This window comes from Stegodyphus dumicola, chromosome 1 (assembly GCF_044657685.1).
Source record: "Stegodyphus dumicola isolate Sdum_Otavi_A_Nest chromosome 1, ASM4465768v1".
In the NCBI taxonomy this organism is placed as follows: Eukaryota; Metazoa; Arthropoda; class Arachnida; order Araneae; family Eresidae; genus Stegodyphus; species Stegodyphus dumicola.
Window position 1 is genome coordinate 273,306,231 of NC_140768.1, and position 24,617 is coordinate 273,330,847.

General features: G+C 35.1%; 1 protein-coding gene across 1 annotated transcript in view; it reads right to left on the reverse strand.

Annotated features, from left to right (window-relative positions):
- Window positions 1-324: 324 nt before the first annotated feature.
- Window positions 325-24,617, reverse strand: part of LOC118196588 (astacin-like metalloprotease toxin 5) — a 54,680-nt gene continuing 30,387 nt past the window's right edge. Inside the window, exon 6 of the mRNA XM_035368059.2 lies at window positions 325-4,255. Within this exon, the coding sequence (XP_035223950.1) occupies window positions 4,032-4,255 (224 nt within the window). The 3' untranslated portion in view covers window positions 325-4,031. The remainder of the gene's footprint in view (window positions 4,256-24,617) is intronic.

Genomic DNA, 24,617 nt, shown 5'->3' on the forward strand with positions numbered 1-24,617 from the left:
ATGGCAAAGCCTCGAGGGCTATCTGCCTAAGAGGAGGGATGCCTTCGTGGAGGACTTTCTAAGGGAAACTGGCTCGTATACACGTTACACATGGGGAAAACCACGAAAACGCCCATGCAGCCAGCCCGTTCGCGGGATTCGAACCTCGGACCGAACTACCAGTGTTCAGCGACGTTACCGCTCGGCCGCTGGTGGGCCCTTAAGGAATGTACAATTTTCTGCAATTTAAATTAGTCTAAACTTCTTTATTAATCTTTTTAATAAAGAATTTTTTAAAATAATTAACAATTTACGACCACTAACATTGATAAAACAATTAATAACTTCAGCATTATTTGAAAACTTTACTACAAAAAAATATTAATACAGAACTTTTCAACGCTAATACTTATCAACTTACTACTACAGCAGAGATGTCTCTGACTGAGGTACCTCAGTAATAAACAAAATTAAAGCCTTTCACAAAATACTCAAACTTTCTATAGAACCCAATTATAACAGATTCGTTAACCTTTATGCTTTAAGTTCCAAAAAACACCGCTTAAATTCAGATTCATTCCGAATGGCACAAATAACTAAAAGAAAAATATTGGCTAAATTTTTTTGCATTGCAGCTTAAAAAAATTTGTAAATATTCGCTTCTAGTAACACGGAACATAATTATTGCTGGATTATCAATAACAAACTACCTGTTATTCAAGCCATTCAGTCTCTTAATATACAAAATATCAACTTCAAAGATTTTGAAAAATTATATACTTTTCTTCCCTCAGAAGAAATATGATTATATAATAACCTTCTTACTCTGCCAGAACGTTTTCCTAATACGCTGACTATACTTTAATAAATGGAAGACATTCCTTAATTGCACTAATTTTAATAACTTCATTAAGTTTGAAAATCAACTTTTTAAACAAGTAAAATTAATACCAATGGGAGCTTATATGTATTCTAGTCTGTGTAATCTATTTTTATTTATTGCAGGATTTATATTCCAAAAATCTTTACAACAAGATGATTAAATTTTCTATTCTCTTACTTACAGAGACATAGATGATCTAATTACTTTTAGTAATTTCAACAAAATAGAAAACTTTCAAATTTATCCAGATAACTTAAAACTCAATAAAACTAATTCTTCACTAAAAGTTTTAGATTATCTAGATCTTCAAATACTCAACTACAGTTAGGCGCACTACTCTTTGACAAAATTCGTGGCTTTAAATTTGTAAATTAATTAATTGGACTTCCAACATTTACAAAAAGTAATTAGTAACATAACAATGAATCAAATACTACACATTAAAAATATTTTAGATACACTATGTGTTCAAAACGAAATTTTACTAATTAAAGTTCTTAAAAATAAAAATAAAGTGCCAAATCAATTTATTAATTTTTGTCTTAAAAAAGCAGGAGTTAAATACTCAATCTAATCATTTTACTGGTAGAATTATGATAATAGTTTCCTAAACTTTCAAAAGAAGGATTCTATTGAAAGTCTGTCAGTTTAAGGATTTGTAAATTTTGTAATTACTCCTGTAATTATTGTATATGATGTAAAATACTAATTTCTGCTAACATTTTCTGCTTTTACTACAAAACGGGCCGATTTCAATTTAAAGTTTTGCAGCCAATTTTAACTAAATCAGACAAATTCTCTCGACAAATTTATGGTAGCCCTGATACGAACTAATTTTTCCGCTTTCTGAACACTGGTAGTTCCGACCTGGTTCGATTCCAAGCCAAGGGACTGGCTGCAGGTGCATTTTTGTGATTTTCAAAATGCATAACGTGTATACGAGCCGGTTTCCTTCAGAAAGTCCTCCGCGAAGGCATCCCTCAGACATATAGCCCTTGTGTGTTTTGGCATAATAAACTAAACCAAATCAAATCAAATCGTTATAGATTAAGTAAGTTGCTTGTTACAGTTCCTTTTGTGATAGTCAACTAATCTGCCTTCCATCCATGGATCATCTGTGAAAACTCCTAGGCTTGATGGATCAATCTGAAATCTCTGAAAGCTTGATGGATCAACGAACAATGAAGCTAACTGGAAGTACTGAAAAAGGTTTAAAAAAAAAATACTGGAACATAAACAATTCAGGGATTTTTAGATTGATGAAGTTCAAGTGAAAAGGTGACATAGAAAGGGAAAAAAAATTAATTGGTTTTCCTGAGAATCTTGAAAGTATTGAAGCAACATCTATCCAGTCTTTTACGATTTCTTCTTTCCATAAAGATTCATTTATTCAGATCATAAAGATATTTTTGCATTAGTAATCATTCGCCTGCTGTAATATTGCCAAAAGTATGCTTTATTCAATTTATGTTGGCAAATGCCAAGAGGATTTTATGAAATTTTAATTTTTCTGCGACTTTTGATTTCGTGTTCTTTTTGTTAGATAATAACTGAAATGAATAAAAAACACATCTGCATACTTTTTGAAAGCTCTGAAGTATTTATAGTTTTAAAGCATTGGATATATTACTGATCGCTCGTTCAAGTTATTCTTAAAATTAAAAACAGCAATAATTATTAATTATTAATAAATAATTATATTGTGATAAGATAATAAAAATTGTTTTCATGTCTTTTAATTGATTAAATAGTGTCTATATTTTGTCAGTTTAGTGTTTATATTTTGTCATTATTTATATTTTAGAATCTTTTCATTCTTTTCCTTCACGTCTGCGAAATTAAACCTCAAAATTTGGGATCAGTGAAATCAACAGTAAATTTTGTAAATATATTTTCCGGAGTATTTATTAAAGAATTTTATTTTAGCATTTAGTGGAAGTAAAAATAATTAAACTATAAAGATTTACTTATGTTAATAAATAGCAACCTTTATTTATTTATTTATTTTTAAATTTTGATTTTCAGCAAATCCTAAAAAGTCATTACTATGCAGTATAAAAATAATTGTACAAAATGTTGTAAAACATTGGATAGAAAATTTCATGAATATTCCTTAAGATAATACCTATTAAACTATCAATCTTAACTGTAAATGAATAAACTTCCTTTTATATACTTAAGCCCGTAAGCCTATTACTATGCATTATTTAAAACAAAAGAATCTATAAACATCTAACGAAACGCGCATCTTCAAACCTGCAGCAAAGTCACGGAAGACTCAGACGCCTTCCGTGACGTCACTCTGTAGCTAACCAGGCCGTGCCTAAATATTCAAATTTTGCAAACATGTAACTTTAATTCATTTTTGGCCTTTTTAATGTATTATAATTATATTGCTTTTAAAAATACTTACATTTTTGCTTTTTTATTTTATTTTAGTCTATTAAGAATGTATTACTTGTTTAGTCTAATATTAATTTTTACACTGTTTTAATTCTTTTTATGTTTATTTTATTTAATTTTTGCATTGTTTTACTATGTTCTGAGGCGAAAGTGTCGGGAAATAGTCTTTAATGCAAGAAACATCGAAATCTTTACTTGAATATTTATTTCAGTTTAGTTCTTGACTTGTACTTTGAATAAATTTGGCAAACTTCTGAATAGTTATTCTTTCATCCAATTAAGATTTGTACTTAATGTGCACTTTGAAAACGTTTTGAGTCAATACCTTACTGGCTTGGGGTTTTACATTTTTTCATATAAAGACGACGAAACGCTTTCGCTTCTATTAATTATTTTTAATTGATCAAAATTGGTTTGTTCCTCTTGATAAGTCAATTAATTTTCATTGAATAGCAATAATTGTTTCATGTTTTAACATTCATTTTCCTGTTTTCATAATTTTACTTTTAGTTAAAACAATTTTTTACTTCCTCAAGACAATAACTGAATTTTTACTAAACTAGCATTAAATTTCACATTCTTAATCTTTATTTTCCTAACGGATAATCCAATAACTCTTCTTATAAATATTAATAATTGCCTAATAAAATATATAACTTATAAATATGAATAACTGTAATAATAATCCAATAACTGTTGTTATAAATATATATATATATATATATATATATATATATATATATTCTGATGTATTTCTGATTATTCATTAGCAGTCGTAGAGAAGTTTCACTCTCTTAATGTCATCTGAAGATAGGCCTTTCTTGTAATAGACTTCAGGCATTTCACGGCCATTAAGGGCTTCCATGGTTTTGAGAAAAAAAGGTTCTTTACTGAATGCATAGCTGCCATACAGCATGACAGAGTCGAAATCGAAGTCAGTAAGCCGTCGCTCCTCGTGTGGCATCAACGGTTCGAAAGAATCTTCATATCCTACAATATGAATATTAATAAATGTTCAATTGTTCAGACAGTCTAAATGTTATGTGCTATAGAAGATAAGTGCTTTTATAGAGAATATGTGCTAAGATATGTGCTTTTATAGAGAATATGTGCTAAGATATGTGCTTTTATAGAGAATAAGTGCTTTTATAGAGGAAAGTTTATCGAAATTATTTTATCATATAATAAACTTTTCCTTTCTTTATATCTAATTTTTCTATATACACCAATGTTTCTGATATTTTATTGCTCTATTAACCTATTGTCATCTCGGGTTAAAATGCTGTTCTCACAATTTGTTTTTAAATATTTTATTTTATTAAAGTGGTGCATTACAACATTAATCGAAAATTTAAGATTTTATTATAATACGTTATAAGTGTGAGCATAAATTTAAGGTTTGTTATGTTTAATAAACATGTAGTGATTATATACAGTGATCCCTTTTTTTCAGAAGATCATCCATAGTTCTGTATGATTCTGTTCTTTTATGGAGGTCTTCATCTTAGAGAGATGACTGAAATAAGTTTATTTTGTAATAAATAACTTTTTAAATCTCAACATGTCAGTAGTTTTCAACCTTTATTGTTTCACCACTTTTCACCCTTGAAATACTTACGATGGAAATCAAAAGAGCATTCACTGTTTCTATTGATTTCTCTATATTTTACATTATGATTAAAATATAATTTTATTCAACCATTTCGGGTAGTAATTCTTAGCTCTGCTTAGCTCTTCTTTACTTGAGCTTTTGTTGTCAGTTCTTTTGAAGTTGAACTGAACTTTTTCATGGATTCCATACAAACTAAGAGCCCTTGATGCATGTACGGAATAAATGTCTTTTGCCAAGAAAATTTTAGCTAAACAATTAATTATACAGTAAACTTTCGTTAACACAAATCCCAAAGGACCGAAAAAGCATGAGTTCGTGTTAAAAAAGTTCGTATTGATAGGAGACTCAAATTTTATTTTTGGAATAGTTTTTTCTACAAGTTAAACATTTAAACAATATAGGTACATTCGTAACTCCAGCAGTATATTATGTATGTCGTCTTAGAAAACACTATAGTACTACATTAAATACTCTGATAGAACTTGAAAAACTGTAGTTACTGATCATTTTCCGGCAAAAAATTTCTGTATACTGAGCTATCGCAGAGGGAACGAAAATGCCTCGTAACTTCATGGCCAACAGTACTCGGTTTTTTTCTGAAGCAATCGGTTAGTTTGGATGTTAAAGCAAAACATTCTAAAGTGCCCAAGACGTTTCCTGGCGGGTGGAAGGAATCATATTGTCCTTTTCATCTTCTACTGAAGACGTTTCTTGCACTTCAGACACAACTAATTTCATTAGAGCACACACGATTACATCGTCACCTGCACTAACAAACTCCTCAAAACTAACACAGGGTTCGCAACATCGTAATTAAGAACTGTTCAAGAATTAACATTAGTCGTATTAGATTTTAAAGAATAAAAAAGCACATCTGAATCCAGAATTGCACTTGTTGGTTGGAGTTCGTTGTTGAACGATGATCGCGAATGACGAGCAGTGTTACTCATGCTGGCTGTGCTTTAAAAGATACAGCGTATTATGTGATGTTTTCAATCAAAAGTGACAGAACGTTTCTGAACACAGCCCTAGCAAAGAAACAACATAAAAAAATGTAAATAACTTTAAAAGTTTGTGTTAGATAAAAAAATTTTATGAGGCAGTGAACTAAAAACGGCGTGCGATTGATAACAGAAATTCGCGCTAGCTGATAAAACTTCCTATGAAATGAGGTCTAGTATAAGTACTGCTCCTGTCGCGAAATGAGGTACATCTGCGGCGATTTCTGATTTACGATCCGCTTCAGGGCATTTCAAGACCGAGGCTTGTACTAATGAGGCTTTAAGTTTTCAAAAGCAGTGTTTGCTGTCGCCCACTAAATGAATCTAGGCCTTTTTGATTTTAATTAAGTGTTCTACCACGGCAGCAAAATCTTTAATGAATGTTATTTAATAAGAGCATAAGATAACGCACATAACCGCTGAGATCAAACTTTTTTTCATGTTAACCGAATGTCCGCCTAAAGCCAGTTCGTGTTAAGAGAGAGATTACTGTATTACTAATGACGTGTCTCAGCGTAGTTTGAGCTTTTGTATATTATAAGCTATTTTAGAAACCGAAGAATATATCTAAATAGATATAACAAAAAAGATGATAGTAATATTGAACTGGCTAAGTGGAAAATATATATACCAGACTAAATGAATAACTACAGCAGTATCCATTGGTTCACATAGAAACACTTTAAACACACTAAACACATAAAACACACTAGACTAGAAATTTTCAGAATGTTCTAACAACTTTTATCAGTAATATCAAACAACTTTCTATACCTCTCCGTCTAGTATAAATACTGTTCCTGTCGCGAAATGAGGTACATCTGCGGCGATTTCTGATTTACGATCCGCTTCAGGGCATTTCAAGACCGAGGCTTGTACTAATGAGGCTTTAAGTTTTCAAAAGCAGTGTTTGCTGTCGCCGACTAAATGAATCTAGGCCTTTTTGAATTTAATTAAGTGTTCTACCACGGCAGCAAAATCTTTAATGAATGTTATTTAATAAGAGCATAAGCCAAAAATGATGCCTTTTTCCCCCTGTGTTAGGTGGGATAATTGTTGATAACTGCAATTTTCGAATCCTCCGTTTTTACTCCTTGCTCAGGTATCTTATGACTCAGGTATCGAAGTTCTTCGACTTCGAATTTACATTTTGTCGCATTCATTTTTAAACCTGCTTTCTTTAGAAGACAGCAAACTTAGTGTAAATTCTAAATGTGTCCATCAATTGTATTGCTTGTGACTATTATGCTATTTAGGTATATGAATGTTGATTCACCAATTACAGGCCTTAGGATTATGCCAATAGCTCTTAGAAATACAGCGGAGTTCCACAATTCTAAGGAAGGCATAAACCCGTGATTCGGTAATAAATGCAGTTTTTGGCACGTCTGCCAGTTTCTCACATATTTGAAAATATCAAATGTGAAGTCTAATGTGATCATAACTTTTGTAGATTTGATTTTCCTGATTATTTATTCATTGGTAAGGGGTAAATCGGGTATTTCCTTCCTATTTTGAGATTTATTTTGGCGATCGCCGCTCGCGGACGAAATATAGTGCGGATTATTAGAACTTTTCCTACCGTCAAATTTAAAACCTCTTTCGGCTATGGGCTTCCAAAAATTTTCGTTTTCCATTTTATTCTATATACGCAATATGCCGACTTTCAAATTTCAGAGCCAACTCAAAATGCTGTTCTAGCTCACATGGGTTTTTTAGCTCCAGAATATCTTAAATCCGTTTCTGCAACCCCGATAGTATTATCTGAATAATTTCTGCTTCGGATTTCTTTCCATATAACAAATTCACCACCCCACATTTCTTAAAATAAAATCCGTTAACTCATCTAGTTTAGTCTGGCATTTACCATAAAGTTCAGATTCTAATTTGGCCCTAACATTCTCCATGGGGAACACTTTCAGAAGAAAGTTTCAAGCATTTTAAACTTACAGTTATCACCGCTTGCCTTACCTAGTAAATACTTCCAAATACCTTTATACTACTTCTGGGCTTAACCTAGCAGCGCAACGCTTGTTGCGTCCACTTTTTGCAATTTTCAATTAGGGTACAATAAAAAATGAGTTTCTAAGTTTTCTAAAAACATCAGGAGCGAATTTCTACCGTCGAAAATACTCGGTGGTTTCATTGAAGCACTCTGGTGTCCATATTAAAGTCAGTTTCTTCCATCGGACTTGCTGGTTCTACAGGAACTTGGGGGTCAGGCTCAATCTTGCGTTGCCTTGCGATATAAGTACGTGATAATTTGTGTTTAAGTGCTGTAGATCTCCCTTAAACTGCTAGGAAGTTATCGCTGAGTCTGAAACAATCACAAAACCAGAAGGTTAAAATAACCTTTTTATTGAATTTTAAAGTAAACAGAAAAACACAGCTTGTGCTAAAACGAACATCCGGTAGCTTGTAGGTATCTAAATTTGCATAATGGAAGATCAAGTTTAAAATGTAGATACCGTAGTCGGAGATTGTAAGTAAAATATACTAATTAAGCTGGTTCAGATATTTATCGGCGCGTGTATTAAATGTCGGGTAGCAAGACCCTGGAAACAAATTAAGCCGAATTAGGAATTGGGCAGAGTTAGCGATGTTAAATAACAGCCAGATGCGGCCGCCAGAAACTCTAATGTAAACAGCCAAAACTCTCCGCTTAAATGCGCACAAAACAACTAATTTTATGCTAGCGAAGTCTACGGAAAAGTTATAGTAAAGGCTTAAATTACAATAATTGGTTAATTGATTTGAAATGCCTTAAAACTGTATACTTCAAATACGGATATTGACATCTAAATACTGAATTCTTAGATTGATATTTCTTTGAAATAATTTTAATATATATAATTAAACATTAAATAAATTACTTTAATTTAAATTAAAAATAATAATAAAAAAAATTTATGAAAACATTCTAAGTTTTCAGAAAATTTTTCCAAGTATTGTGAAACTTGAGAATAAATAATGACAACCTAAAGCCTTTTTCATATTTACTAAATTTTTCTTTCACGCATAAATAATATATATATATATATATATATGTTTTGTAAATACCCTTCTTTTATTGGTTACTATAGCTTGACACTTGATGGCGCTTCGGTTCTAAAAATGTTTGTAGCATTACTGAGAAATTAGTAGAAATTATTTTCATGATCATTCAGTCGGGTTCCTCTCTTATTAATTTTCGTGCGTGGAAGAATATTCACATATAAATGTATTCCTAAACAAAACGAATATTCTTAGTGCAAAAATTCGTAACTGAGCTTTTCTGTTTTTTAATAAGTGCGAATAAAAAGTCATAAGGTATTTCTCCCGCCATCTTGGCATGTCTTGGCATGTGGTGTGGTGGTCTGCACGCTGGGCGCGTATTCCAGAGGTCCGCGGTGCGATTCCCGGCGAAGGCGTTGTTAATTTTTCATCTTTTTTGCTTCCAAAAGTACCTAATGTCTCTACACTGGCGCCCGAACTAAAAGGGTGGTAGCTGATTTTCATCTTGCCTGCTTCCAAAAATACATAATGTCTCTACAAGGTGATAAAATTTGTATCTTAAAATCTTTGTATGAAATTTCTAAAACATTTAGCTCCGTTTATAGATTTTCTTGTGGGTTATTCATGTTAGATTTTAATGGAAATGAAAATAATATAAATTTCGATTTCAAGCAACTAAATCTTCAAATCTTCACAACACCGCCTTTACTACAATTATATAAATGCAATGTCGCGGCCCGCCAGTTTGAGATACTGTTATAACAAATGGAAAATGATAATTAATACTACTAAGAGTATCTTGATAGTATTCCGCCATTATGAAGGATCCAACAGCGAACAACCATATCAACCTTCACTTTATTATATTTCTGACTCAGTTATATTAGAAGGGCTGTCCATTGCACAGGGATATTATCCAGCATACCCAAGACGCCACCCCGGGCTACTAGAGTCCTAGAGCCTCAGCTCTAGGACTTGTCAGACCCACGGGCCGGCCAATGACCTTTCCGAGGCCTCCAGAACCAGTAGGTTCATAATTTATATACCCCGTCGCCGAGACTGCCTTGGTACAGATCCTAGCCAGTAACTTTACAAGGTTCTCTGCGTCGACCCCCGGGAGAGAGATATGCGGTAAAGAAAAACGTACATTCTCCCCCACTTAAAGGGCAACTCGGGAGGCCGGGACCCAGTGAAAACACTCTGTTATAGTTACATTGCTGAAACCCAAGAAAGATCCTAAACTAGCGTCTTCATACAGACAGACTAGTCTTTTGCCAACAATGGGAAAAGAGTTTGAAAAAAATACTCTGCTGTAGATTGACTGACCACCTGGGAACGTCTTAATCTGATTGATGATCTTCAGTTTGGTTTCCGCAACGAACATAGTACCGCGCACTAGATTCTAAACTTGGTTGAATTTATCACAGGCTTTCATCAAGAAAAATGGGGTTGCTGCATTCTACATCGATTTTGAGAAAGCTTTTGATCGAGGTGTGGCATGCAGGCCTCCTGCATAAACTAACAAGTTTCCTCTTTCCTGGCAGTTTCATCAAATTAATTGGTTCTTATCTGAAAAGGTGAACTTTTCAGGTCCGCTGAGGAGATACACTCTCTCCTAAGAATATAATTTATTGCGCCGTTTCTCAGGGCTGCGTTTTAGCGCCAAAATTATTTGATATCTATATAAATGATTTACCTCATCTTCTCAATAATAAAGTCCTGAAGTATGCCGGCGATACAGCTATGCTGACGGATTCAACAAACCCTCAATTAGCATTTGAAAACCTGCAATTTTACCTAAATACAATAAACAGATAGTGCAAAATTTGGAAAATTAAACGCTTCAAAGTGTTGTACAGTACTCTATCGCAGGTACAAAACTCTTATGAGAATTAACACCGATCTCTAAATAGATAATACTTTAGTACCCATCGCAGAATCATATACTTCGCAGAATTATACTCAGTGTTGATGTTGATAAATCTCTCTCATTTCAAGAACATATTTCCTACACAATGAATAAAGCTAATGCAGCATTTTTAGCCCTATATCCAATTATTGGAGGAAAATTTAAGCTAAGTATTAAAATCAAGAAGATGCTATATATATGTCTCATTAGACCAATTATACTGTATACTGTATCGGCCTGGGCAATTGCCAACAAAACTGAAAGACTCAAGATCTGTCTTACAAAATAAAATCCTACGCTGCATTGTCAACGCGCCCTCATATATTAGAAATATGCAAATTCATTTTGATCTAGAAATTCCTACAATCCACATTCAAATTCTAATGACTGCCCATAATTTCTTCGAATCGATGAAAAATAGCCCATGCAATGCAATAAAAAAATGGATTGAATACGATCCTACAACAGAAAATACGTTTAAGCAACCAAGAACTATCCATCACAACCCATCGTGGTGGTAACTGCACATATGTATATAGTTTTTATATGTATATAATCTATTGTATGTTACATATGTATATAGTCTATTATTCTGAGAAGTTTCAAATGTTCACAAATATGGCTGCTATAGGAAAGGAGGGAAAAAAAAAAAAAAACTCTTAGCCGCACTTGAAGAACATTTACATTGTTGATAATTCTATAACTATTGCGTGGAAGTAAAACCTTAACCAAAACATAAGAACAACATAATACAATCATTTTTAAAGCAGAAAAATGCACAATTTACCAACATATAAGAATAAAAAATCTGAGCTTAATGAGCCGAGTAACAGAGTGAGTATATATATATATATATGTATATATATATATATATATATATATATATATATATATATATGTAATGATATTTTTAAATCAATTGATTAAATTAAATTCTATTAATACTGCTTAATAATGTGTTGGCGATTCTCTACCTAAATTGCATCCCTGTTCCTAAATTTTGGCGAAATCCTTTCTTTAGTATAAAATATATTAACCTGTTGGCGCCCGCCAAATCGCCAAACTCATAAATCTGTCATATTACATAAAGTACTTAAGAACACTCCTGATGAGAAGATAGCGTCACCTCGTGATTTCAATTAATATCGCTGATTGGAGGAGCTTCGTGACGTACACATATGTATAAGTAGGGCTTCTGCTTCCAAAATTTGTCTCATTCCTGTTGCCCCGGCTGCATAAAACAAATAATGTATGAGAAATTACATTTCAGAAAGCCGGTAGGATACCACCTTTAAAAGAAGATACCCCAAGGATTATACGGATAAAATGTTACGCACTTAAGATGAATTTGCCGCTGTGCGACTTCTATGTTTCTATATTTTTCTGTAGGCGTTCTTGCTTCAAGAGAATCATCCTTCTGTTACCTGTATTCTGGTATTCTGCAGATTATTTTACGTCCAGAGAAGCATCCTTTTGCCCCCTGTGATGTGTGATCTGTGTTTCCATCGAAAGTTCGTCGTTCATCAAATGTGCTCTTACCGTTGACCTACTTTTGAGGATGGAAATCTTTCCCTACGTCTGCGCCGTTCTGTGTTGCTCTCGAGAGCTTTGTGCTTGTGTGGTGATTGATCGTGTTTTGCAAAAATCTAATCAAGAGTGCACAAAAATGTGTATTTTCGTGTCGATTTCATCACTCGTATTCTCGTCACAATAAGTCAAACAGAAGCAATTAGTAAAAAGATTGGCGATGCAAATGATATTATTACTATTGAGTTATAATTACTGATTTAATAATAGTGTTTTTATTTTGAAAATTTTAAAAAGTATTATTTTGGTATAAATGTATTTTAAATTTGGTATTTAAAGGATGTATTTTGGTTTTAATATTGTTTTGGGAAAATTTAAAGAGTATTATTTTTGAATTAGTTTTATTTATGAAAGTATTATTAGTTTTATTTATAAAGTATTATTAGTTTTATTTATGAAAGTATTATTAAAAGAATAATGGCTAATGAAAACCTCTCTGATCCTGATGATTCATTAAGGGCAGCTAGCGCTGAACCTGAAACAAGTATAATTCCCTTTGACGCGCAGAATGATATGGATATAAATTCATGGCTTGAGTACTTTAACAAAACTCATTTAGATAAAGATGAAACGTGGAAGCTTAATAATGTAGCTCGATATCTAAAAGGTAATGCACTTAGGGTATATGTCAAAAACTGCCATAAAATTACTAAATATGTGGAATTAGTCCAAATTTTAAAGGAAAATTTTTTCGACCCCACTTTAACTACGTTTGGTGATTTTGCCAATTACAAGTACAATCATAAAGAGGACATAACGCAATATTTTCGCAAAAAATTAGATATTGGTAAAAAATTAAATCTAACTCATGAAATGATCTTGGAGGGTCTGACGGATGGCCTTCCTACAGAATTAAAATCTTTAATGACGATCAACGCACCCTCTGACCCCATCTCTTGGCTTACTCATGTCCATAAGTTTATTAAGATTAGAGAAAATCAACAAATCAAAAGTGCACCTCCCAGATTTGTTACTCCGATTGAGAACAGTCCCCAAGATTACAATCGATTTAATAGAAGTAGAATTTCAGCTACTGTGAGACAAGATTCTCCTAGACCCAACAATTTCCAACGTTTTCAGAGACCAAGTAATTTTTATAATCGGTTCAGTGGTCCAGGATTTACAAGCCATCATAATTATAATTCTCAAAATAGATTGTCATTGCCACCCAGTCCCTGTAGACTTTGCACCCGGAGCGGAATCCCAAATGCTTTTCACTGGTTTCAGGTTTGTCCTTTCAGAAGGGAGAGATCTGATACACCTAATGTTACGCCCTTTGCAATAGAACCAACCCCAGAAACCCCTCACAGTAGTTGACTATTAAAGGTGTCGGGATATTTGCCCAATAAGAAACGTCTAGAGTGTGTCGTAGACAGTGGTGCCACCATATCAATAATTTCTTCCAAAACAGCTAGACAATTACGTTTAAAAGTACAAAGAGTTAGATCATTTTCAGTAACCCAAACTAAAGGAAAAATAATCTTCAACAAAATATGTTGTATACAAATGAAAATTGGACGGATTAGTAAACAAATTACCTTGTTTGTTCTTGATAATAATTTGAATTATGTAATTTTAGGACTTTATGAATGCAAATTATTTGAGTTGAGTATTGATTGTACTAATTTAAAAATTAAACAGAGAGCTATTGTACTTAATGATGACTGCCATTTTGACAGCCGACCCATATCTCTACACCTCCAACTTCAAGGTGGTACAACAAATGTTTATCCATGTGTTAATAATAATGATGATGATGTAAGAAATTTTCCAACCTGTAAATCTCGGACTACAAATCCAAAGGAATTAGTTTCTCAGTCTAACATTTATGTGAAAAATGCTGTTTCTAATACTGTCGATAACAAAGGGTATAACTTGGAAAAATTGTTAAATGATTATTCATCTGTGTTTTCTAAAAATAAGTATGATGTAGGAAAAATTAATATTGAACCTCAACGAATTAATTTAAATTCTGATTTGCCTGTATCATTAAGACCTTATAGAACATCACCTATGGAAGAAGAGGAAATTAAGACCCAAATTGATCAATTATTACAAGCAGGTATAATTAAAGAAAGTTATTCGTCCCCCATGACTTTAGTACTTAAACGTGAGGAAGGAAAAAAAACTAGATTGTGTATAGATTATCGAAAATTGAATTCCCTGGCTAAAACAGATGCAAACCCTCTTCCTCGCATTGACACTTTGTTAGACAAATTAAGTAAAGCAAAAGTATTTTCTACAATTGATTTGAGATCTGGTTTCTGTCATATCCCGATTCACCCTGCAGATACTGAGAAATTAGCCTTTTGCACGAATTTTGGATTATTCGAATGGTTAAGACTCCCTTTTGGTTTCAAAAATGCTCCTGCAATTTTTAACAGAACAATTAGACGAATATTAACAAAAAATAAAATTAATTTCGCTTGCAGTTACTTTGATGATATAATCGTTTACTCTTCCTCTGAGAAGGAACATTTAGAACATTTAAAAATTTTATTTGAGGTGTTTAAAGAGGAGCATATTAAATTGAATCGAAACAAATGTGTGTTCGCCCGAGATCAGATCACATTTTTTGGCTATGAAATAAAAAATGGTAGAATAATTCCCGATAACCATAATATAGAAGTTATTAAGAAACTTAAAAACCCCAGTAACACCAAAGAGTTACAAAGAGTTTTGGAAAGTGTGAATGTGTATCATAGATTCATTCCGAATTATGCAACTATTAGAGCTCCATTAAACAGACTCTTGAAAAAAGATGTCAAGTGGGAATGGGATGACCAATGTCAAAAAGCTTTCGACGAAATGAAAAGAATACTGATTTCCAAACCTGTTTTACAATTGTATGATTCCAGTAGGCCATGTCATATTTTTGTTGACGCTTCTCAAACTGCTGTTGGAGCTGTTTTGAAACAACCAGATGAAAATGATGTCCTTCACCCTGTATCATATCATTCCCGAACTTTAAGAAATTATGAGAAAAATTATACGATTACTGAGTTAGAATGTTTGGCCATAGTAGATGCCCTAGACAAATTCTATTACTATCTGCATGGACAAAAATTTGTTATACATACGGACCATGAGGCCCTCGTTTGGCTCAAAAATGTTAAAAATTTAAAAGGTAGACTCTTCCGTTGGTCACTCAAACTAAGTATGTTCAATTATGAAGTAAAGTATCAGAAGGGCTCTACCAATATTGAAGCTAACATGCTTTCTAGACATCCTGTTTCAGAGCACCTCCAACATTATGTACATTTACTTGATAGAAATGAAATAATCCAACAACAAAAAACTGATAATGTCTGCGGAAAAAATTACCAAGAGATAAATGATATGATGGTAATTAAGAAAAAGAATTTTTATAAAATTGTAGTACCTAAATCTTTAAGATTAAAATTGTTGAATAAAACCCATGAAAATTTTGGTCACCCGGGAGTTCAAATTATGCTTAACTTAATCACCCCTCAATATTATTGGCCTCATATTAGCGAAGATATCGGAAATTTTGTTAAACATTGTCATACTTGTCAACTTAATAAAAAGAAAAAACAGAAAAATATGGTCTTATGCAAGACGTACCCCCAACCGACAAACCTTTCGAATGTCTCTCTATTGACACTGTGGGAGGATTTAATTATTATAATTCTACAAAAAAATATTTACATATAGTTATTGACCATGCAACAAGATATGTCTGGGCTTTTCCCTCTAAAAGTGTAACTTCAGAAACCTATGCCAATTGTCTAAAACAAATATTTCAAATACAAGTCCCCGAAAAAATTCTGAGTGACAGGAATGCAGCCTTCACTTCCTCTAGATTCAAAAAATTTCTTAAAAAGCATAATGTTAAACAACTTTTAACTTCATCTCACCATCCCCAGACAAATGGTAAAGTAGAAAGAGTAAATCAATCAATAGTAAGTCGACTAAAATGTAAAGTAAATTCTTCTTCTAAAAAAGTACCGTGGACTAAAGTGCTAGAGCAAGTTGTTATCGAATATAACAACTCCCCTCATACGGTAACTAAGTTCACCCCAGCATACTTACTATTTGGTAACCTCCCTTTTGAATCTCCAATTGATCAAAATAAATACCCTTCCTTAAATGAAGCAAGGGCTTTAGCAAAGAAAAGAAATATCGAATACCACCGAAAGAATAAAACTAGATATGACATCAGATTTGTAGAATCTAAATTTCAACCTGGAGATTTTGTCCTTTACGAGGAATTTGAATACCCAAATACTAAAAAATTGACTTCACCCTATTCAGGCCCTTATCGGATTATGAATAAATTATCTGAAGTTAATTATGAAATCGACAGGGAAAATTTTCACACGAAGAAACCAACTGAGATTTTACATGCGTCAAAATTAAAGTTCTATTATCCACCCGAGAACTTTAAATTACATCATGAATAAATCAAAATTTATAAATCAATAAACTATCCATAACCCTTCTTTTAGTTTTCATCCTGTTGTCCCCCTTAATAATTGATTTATCTCTCAGTGTCTGAAAAGTTTGTCTGCCCTTTTCTTTTACTGGGCTCCTTCAAACTTGAGTTTCAGGTTCAATGCACTTTCCGTGTGGGAAACACTCAATTGAGGCTATACTACAAGTAGAGTACTATACCCTCACATTTCCTTGAGCTCATGTTTTCCTATGTTTGTGTTATAAATTGTAGCAACAGTTGAAAAAGTTAAATTTCAGGTTGAAATTTCTGAATTTCATTTTATGTTTCTGCAGCATCGTGTACAAAAAACTGGTATGGATGTTGGAAGTTAAATTTTGTTTTATTATCATTAATAAGAGAAAAATAGAGAGACAAAAAATGTTAAAAACCTAGAAAAATGTGTATTTTCAACAAGAGTATAAGAGCTCTAGTATCGTGACATAAAAACTCAAATGTTTTCAGTGCCAATGCTAATCCATAATTCTAGCGCTAATTAAATGATCCGGAGATCTCCAAAGACCAGTAAAAGACTGAAGATGAGCCTGAATGACAATTCTAATGATTGTACGGACTCATAAACAAACTGTGAATGGCATGCCCTAAGATATAAACTTACAAATTCAGTTATATTACTATTTCCTATTGCCGCGTAGCTAACCAGCAATATGTTATTAGTGCTTTATTTGTTCTGCACTTAGTTACTATATTATAATTTCATTAATCATTTATTATATTTTATATACTGTATTAATTATATTCAAATATTTTATGTCATATTTTATGTAAACATTTTGTGTGCCTTGAGGTAAATCCAATCAGTTTTCCTACTCACTTAATTTCCTAATAACTAAATTTTCTGCTCTCACTATCTGGACTGTCTTGGGTCGACGGCCGCGACTGCAAGCCTTTTCAGATGGGGGGGATAATCTGTAATGATATTTTTAAATCAATTGATTAAATTAAATTCTATTAATACTGCTTAATAATGTGTTGGCGATTCTCTACCTAAATTGCATCCCTGTTCCTAAATTTTGGCGAAATCCTTTCTTTAGTATAAAATATATTAACCTGTTGGCGCCCGCCAAATCGCCAAACTCATAAATCTGTCATATTACATAAAGTACTTAAGAACACTCCTGATGAGAAGATAGCGTCACCTCGTGATTTCAATTAATATCGCTTAATATTGGAGGAGCTTCGTGACGTACACATATGTATAAGTAGGGCTTCTGCTCAAGGTACGAGGAGAACGCTTACCAGATGGATGCTAAAATAAACCTACCACTTTATATTCCAAAATTTGTCTCATTCCTGTTGCCCCGGCTGCATAAAACAAATAATGTATGAGAAATTACATTTCATATATATATATATACCCACTCTGTTACTCTGCCTTTTTTAAATGTATATTTTACTTAACAATATATAAACTATATATATATATAGTTTTGGTGCAGCCGATGGGCACCAAAATAGGAAGGTGCACAACTACATGCTGTAGCAGTCCTACATACAAAATTTCAACGTTTTGAGGCTACTCGTTTTTGAGTTATACGAGATGTATACATACGTACGCACGTACAGACTCCACGAAAAAAAATCTCTTCTGAATCCATTTTAAATAAATTTTATAATTCGTTTTGGGAAAAAGACTCCTTTATTCTGTCCTTACGTACAGATGCCAGGCAAAAACATTGTTAAGTTGCCTTCGATAGAGGTCAAAGTGGATATTTTTGTTGAGATATGGTCCCCGGAATTTTTCGTGATTACAATACTTCCTTTACTTCTTACAATAAATTAAAAAGATCATTAATTAATGGCCTTTGTTAGTTGACTATCAAAGTTTAAAATTCTAACTAACTGCTATACCTAGAATTATTTTTCTACTCAGTTCTAGTCTTTGAATATTTAAATTTCCTTTTTATTTTTTCAGCAAAAATATATAATTCGAAAATACAAAATATGAAATAAAAACATTTCTCATTCCTTCTTGCGCTCACAAATCATTATGCGAATTTTTAAAGCTTGTAACGCATGTATGGGATGTTATCGTCCACCGCGACGTTTGTTTTGGAACAGCGATGTTTTCTCCTTGCTTTCTTTTCTCCCACGATGCTTTGTACGACGACGTTTTCCAAGGACACCGTCCAACTCTCATTATGATGAATTATCTTTCACCACACAATTATATTTCATTATATATTTAATATTATGCTGAGAGTTTATTATGTGTTGTAACTTATCTCACTTGTCTGACAGTAACATTAGAACAAGACCACGAAATACCTCGTGGCAAGGAGCGCAGTATAAGTCTGTCGTTGGCAACAGCCTTGAGCTCCTTACAGATGACAGTGCGATTTAGCTCAGTTCCGCCCCAATTTTGTTGGAGAGCACCCCGTGGAAACGGGTCCTAGAGTATCCCCCCTCTCCCATTCCACCAAACCACATGAAGTGACTTTCGCCTGGCCGCATATTTAGAGTGCCGCCATCAATGCCTCCTCTTAGATTCGAACCCTGGCCCTTCGGTACGGCAGTCACCAACGCTAATCGCTGTACCGGTTGGGTGGCAGTGTTTGTTATAAATATGAGAATCATGATTCCATATTGATACATTTTGTATTTTAAATTCAGTATAATGAGTACTGAGTATATTCAGTATAATGAGTACTGAGTACTGAATATATTGTTGCGTGCGTACGGATTCGTTATGAAGTGAATGCACAAGTCCGATGAAAAATAAACAAAACTTTTTATTATCACAACAAAAATGCTTAAATTTTCTCAAATTATCATGCAGTATTACAATATCTCACAGTAGTTATCTTTTAACTACTCAAATGTACAATAGAACGTAATTCAAAACAGCTAAAGAACGCTAATCCGCGAATTCGCTATAATCAACAACAGCAGTTTTCTAAACAACAACAAACTAAGCAACTACTACAAACTGAGATGTTTTCCTCCTTTTATAAGATTTTAAAATCACGCGCTAGAATTTTCCAGTACTTTCTCGAAATCAAAAAGAGATATTTATTTATTTAACGCACGCGCTCTTGTATTTTTAATTTTTCCGGCTTAGCTTTCTTTTAATATTCGTCACACGCTGCACTGCGCGAGAAATAAAACCATTTAATTTATAATTGAACTAACATTAGCTTTTTAAATACCAAATTCGTAACACTGCCGCCTTCCCAAGGACTGCACGTCCCGGGCAGTACAATCCCTGGACAGGAAGCTAAACTTACAACTGTGGCATAAATGCAACTGAGGCATAAACATTACATTACAATATCAAACAATATAAACAATAAATGCTATAACTAACTTAAACAAATCAAATGCTATCAAATACTAAATACAAAACAAATACTAAATACAAATCAAATACTAAATGCAAATCAAATACTAAATGCAAATCAAATCAAATACACATTTATAAACAAAAAGGACCATGGTCTGATACTATTTACAATTATTTACATTACGTACTATGGCCATAGTAATGAGCTAACCTGTCGTAATGAACGACTTTAGGTTTAGAGTTCGAAGACTTACGAATCCGAACCACGACGTCATTCAGCCTGTTTAGAATTGTGTACGGGCCGTCCCAAGGTGACTGTAATTTCGGACAAAGTCCTTTCCGTCGAGCCGGATTCCACAACCACACTTTGTCTCCTTCGTGGAATTGATGTTCAGTAGCTCTTGTGTCGTATCGGGTCTTCATCTTCTCCGTCGCTAAGTTGACTCGCTCTCGTGCAAAGTTGTGCATCACTTCAAACCGGGCCTGGAGATCTTGAATATATTCCTCAGACGATGAAGGAGCATCTGGAGGGCGGCCAAACAATAGATCACAAGGCAGACGAAGGTCACGACCGAATAGCATCTGTGATGGAGAATAGCCGGTAGTCTCATGGACAGCACTGCGGTAAGCCAGTAAAAACAGCGATAATTTCTTGTCCCAGTCCTGCTGGTTTCTGGAAACCACTAATGAGAGGTTATTAAGGATGGTTCGATTGAACCTCTCTACCATGCCGTCCGACTGGGGATGTAATGGCGTCGTTTGGGTCTTGTCAATGCCGAGTAGTTTGCATAGTTCTTTGATTACTACCGAGGTAAAATTCCTTCCCTGATCGGAATGTAACTGAAGAGGCACTCCGAACCTGGAAATCCAGTGCACGTCATCCTTTGCATTATTCCAGTAAAAGCGCTCACGAACTCTCTGTAAGGTCTTCATTATTCCAAAGTGACCTCCCGTAGGGCTGTTATGTAGTTCTTTAAGGACATCCGGAATGCGGGATCTTGGAAGTATCAGCTGCCATCGGAACGTCTTCCCATCATCCGATTCGAATTTCCGGTATAAGACGCCGTTTCGAATGTGAAGTGAATCCCAGAGTGCCCAATATTGTTTGGTTGTAGGACTACAGATAGAAATGTCCTGCCAGGTAGGTTTTCTGTTTGACGACTCCATTAGATCAATTATGGGTTTAATGTCGCGGTCTTCCAGCTGGTCTTTCCTGACTTCATCATCACTCCACGGTTCTCGATCAGCCGATGTTGATGTTGTAATTTGTCTTGCGACCGGAGTCAGCAGCTCGTATTTCGCTTCCACCCTGGAACAATATCGGCAGCTTTCTTGGCAAGGTCTTCTAGACAGGGCGTCGGCGTTTCCGTGTGATGATCCCTTACGATGACGGATAGTGATGTCATATTCTTGGAGTCTCTGTATCCACCTGGCTATTTGACCCTCAGGATTCTTGAAATTTAAAAGCCAGGTCAATGATGCATGATCGGTGCGGAGCAGGAATTTTCTGCCGTATAGATAGTGATGGAACTGTTCTACAGCTTTGACTATGGCGAGCAACTCTTTCCTGGTGACACAATAATTCCTCTCCGGTTTAGACAGGCACTTGCTCCAGTATGCCACTACACGTTCTTGGCCGTCTATTTCTTGGGACAAAACAGCACCAACACTTTCATTACTCGCGTCGGTGTCGAGAATAAATGGTCGGTCAAGCTGAGGATACGTCAGGATTAGAGCAGATGTTAAAGCGTCCTTTAAGTTGTTAAATGCATCCTCGCATTCTTTAGTCCACAAGAACTTTTGGTTGCTCTCTGTCAGCTTGTGTAGGGGTCTTGCGATGGAAGAAAAGTCCTTCACGAATCTCCTATAGTAGGTGCAAAGCCCTAGGAAGCTTCTCAGCTGATGGACATTTTCGGGACATTTCCAGGATTTAACGACTGATACCTTTTCAGGATCCGTGCTCACACCTTCTGCAGAGATGACATGTCCCAGGTAAGTCACTTCCTTTCGGAACAATTTGCATTTAGCGGGACTCAGCTTCAGATTGGCTTCTTTCAGTTTCTGAAGCACCTTCCTAAGATTTTCTAAATGTTCTTCAAAACTCTTTCCGACGATGATGATGTCATGTCGTCCAGGTATATGAGGCAGGCTTCGTAGGAAAGGCCTTTCAAAACAGTTTCCATAAGACGTTCGAATGTTGCCGGCGCATTACACAGTCCAAACGGCATCACCTTGAATTGCCAAAGCCCTTGTTCCGTAGTAAATGCCGTCTTTTCTCGGTCTTCAGGCTGTATTTCTACCTGCAATTACCCACTCTTTAAAGCAAGTGTTGAGAACCACTTGTTGCCAGAAAGAGTGTCTAGAATGTCGTCAATTCTAGGAAGAGGGTAACTGTCTTTCTTCGTAACCTCATTCAACCGGCGATAGTCGACGCAAAATCTTGTTGAGTCGTCTTTCTTTCTGACTAGGACGATGGGAGATGCCCATGGACTTGTTGAAGGCTCGATGACATCGCTTTCTTCCATATCTTTTAACAGTGTTCGCACCTCTTCCTGTTTAGCAAACGGCAGACGCCTTGGATGTTGCTTGATCGGGGGATGATCGCCGGTATCTATTCTATGTTGTGTCAAACTAGTTCGACCCACGTCAGAAGACGAGCGGGAGAAAACAACTTGAAGATCTTTAATGACGCGATCGGCAGCATTTTTCTCTTTATCGTTTAATTGTGCATTCTGCAATAACTCCGATGTAATGCTCTCTGAGGACACGGATTCTGGGATGTTACTCTTTCTTTCAACGCTGGTTACTGGAGTACATGTTGCAACCACTTCACCTTTCTTAATAACTCTCGACTTTTCAGTTACATTGGCGACTCTCACCGGGATAACCGTTCTGGATAGGTCGACGAGTGTTGAGGCTACTAGTACTCCTTTTGGGATATTACAGTTATTGGGATATTCTATGATGCCGTAGCGGAAATTTCTATTTTCGGCTATGGATCCAGGAAGTAAAATTTCTGTTCTTGCCGGTATTGTGATATAGTCTTGTGCTATGATTTTATGGACAGATTTAACTTCTTCATCATTAACGAGAAATAACGCTATGTCCTCAGATGTAGAATGCAATTCGTTATTTTTAAAATCCAAGGAAAAATTGTATTTCCTTAGAAAGTCCAATCCGAGTATGCAAGAATCAGTTATCTCTGCTACATATGCCGTGTGATGGTAAGCGGCACTTCCAAACGTGATGTTAACATTTACTTTTCCGTCGATGTCGATCTTCTCACCGGACACAGTCTGGAGAGTAACGCAGGGCGGCGTCCAGATAAGTTTGTTTCCTAGTTGTTGAGCCAAATCTTTTTGGATGATGGTGACGTTGGCTCCTGTATCTATAGTCATATTGCAGGGAACTCCATTAATATGTCCTATTATGAAAAGTCCATTACTGCCGCCTCTCATTGCAGAAATCTGAAGCGCTTTAAACGGGGGCTTTTCATTATCTGGCAACCTCCGCCCCGCGAGATGGCCACTAATTAGTTTCCCTGCTGCTTGTTAGAAGCGGTCTTAACATCAGTACCCTGGGGTGTTTTGCAGTTTCGTCGTATGTGTCCTTCAGCACCGCAGTTCCAGCACTTAACGGTCGGTTTCTTCTCACCAATATTCCGTCTCAAGGCGTTCAGTTGTCTAGTTAAATCGTCAAGTCGAGCGGTGACTTGATCCCCTGGCTCCTGGACTTGAGCAGCTCTGATTGGGTGGCGGTCTCGACGAGTGGCTTGCTGGGCTGCCTCAAATTTCATGGCGTACACTAGAGCACTTTTTAAATCTTTTACATCCGCCATTCGTAGAGCTTTCTGTATTTCAGTATCTCGGATGCCGTCGATAAAGTATTGCAAGGACAGGATTTCCCTTGTTTCTGTCGGGCATTCCGAAAAGGCGAGATGGGACAGCCTTTCAACATCCGCGGCGAGCTCCTGAAGTGTTTCGGTAGGCTTCTGTTGACGAGATTTTAATTGGAGCCTGCTGTAGTCTTTTAAACACTTCTCCCCAAAGCGCAACTCCAAGGCGCCGGACAGAGCTTCGAAATCTAACCTTTTGTTTTCGGGAAGAGTCTGAAGGATATCTGCTGCGTCGGCTCTTAGAGAAGCGGCGAGATGACAGGCCTTAGCTTGGGAATCCCAACCATTCGCATCCGCCACGATAGAAAATTGTGTCTTATACACCTGCCAGGAGGTCTTCCCATCATATGTGGATAGCTTCAGAGGTGGACGAGCAGGCATTGGTAAGAATTTAAAATCATCACTCCTGCTCCCTGCCGACGCTACAATTTCTTTAAAGTATCCATTTCTTTGGCAACTGCAGAAACTCTCTCATGAATTTGTTGTTCGATTTGGTGTTGGACGGCACAAACTCTTCCTTCTATATGTTCTTTTACAGAAGAAACTCTTTCTTCTATTTCTTCTTTCACCGAAGAAACTCTTTCTTCAATTTGATCT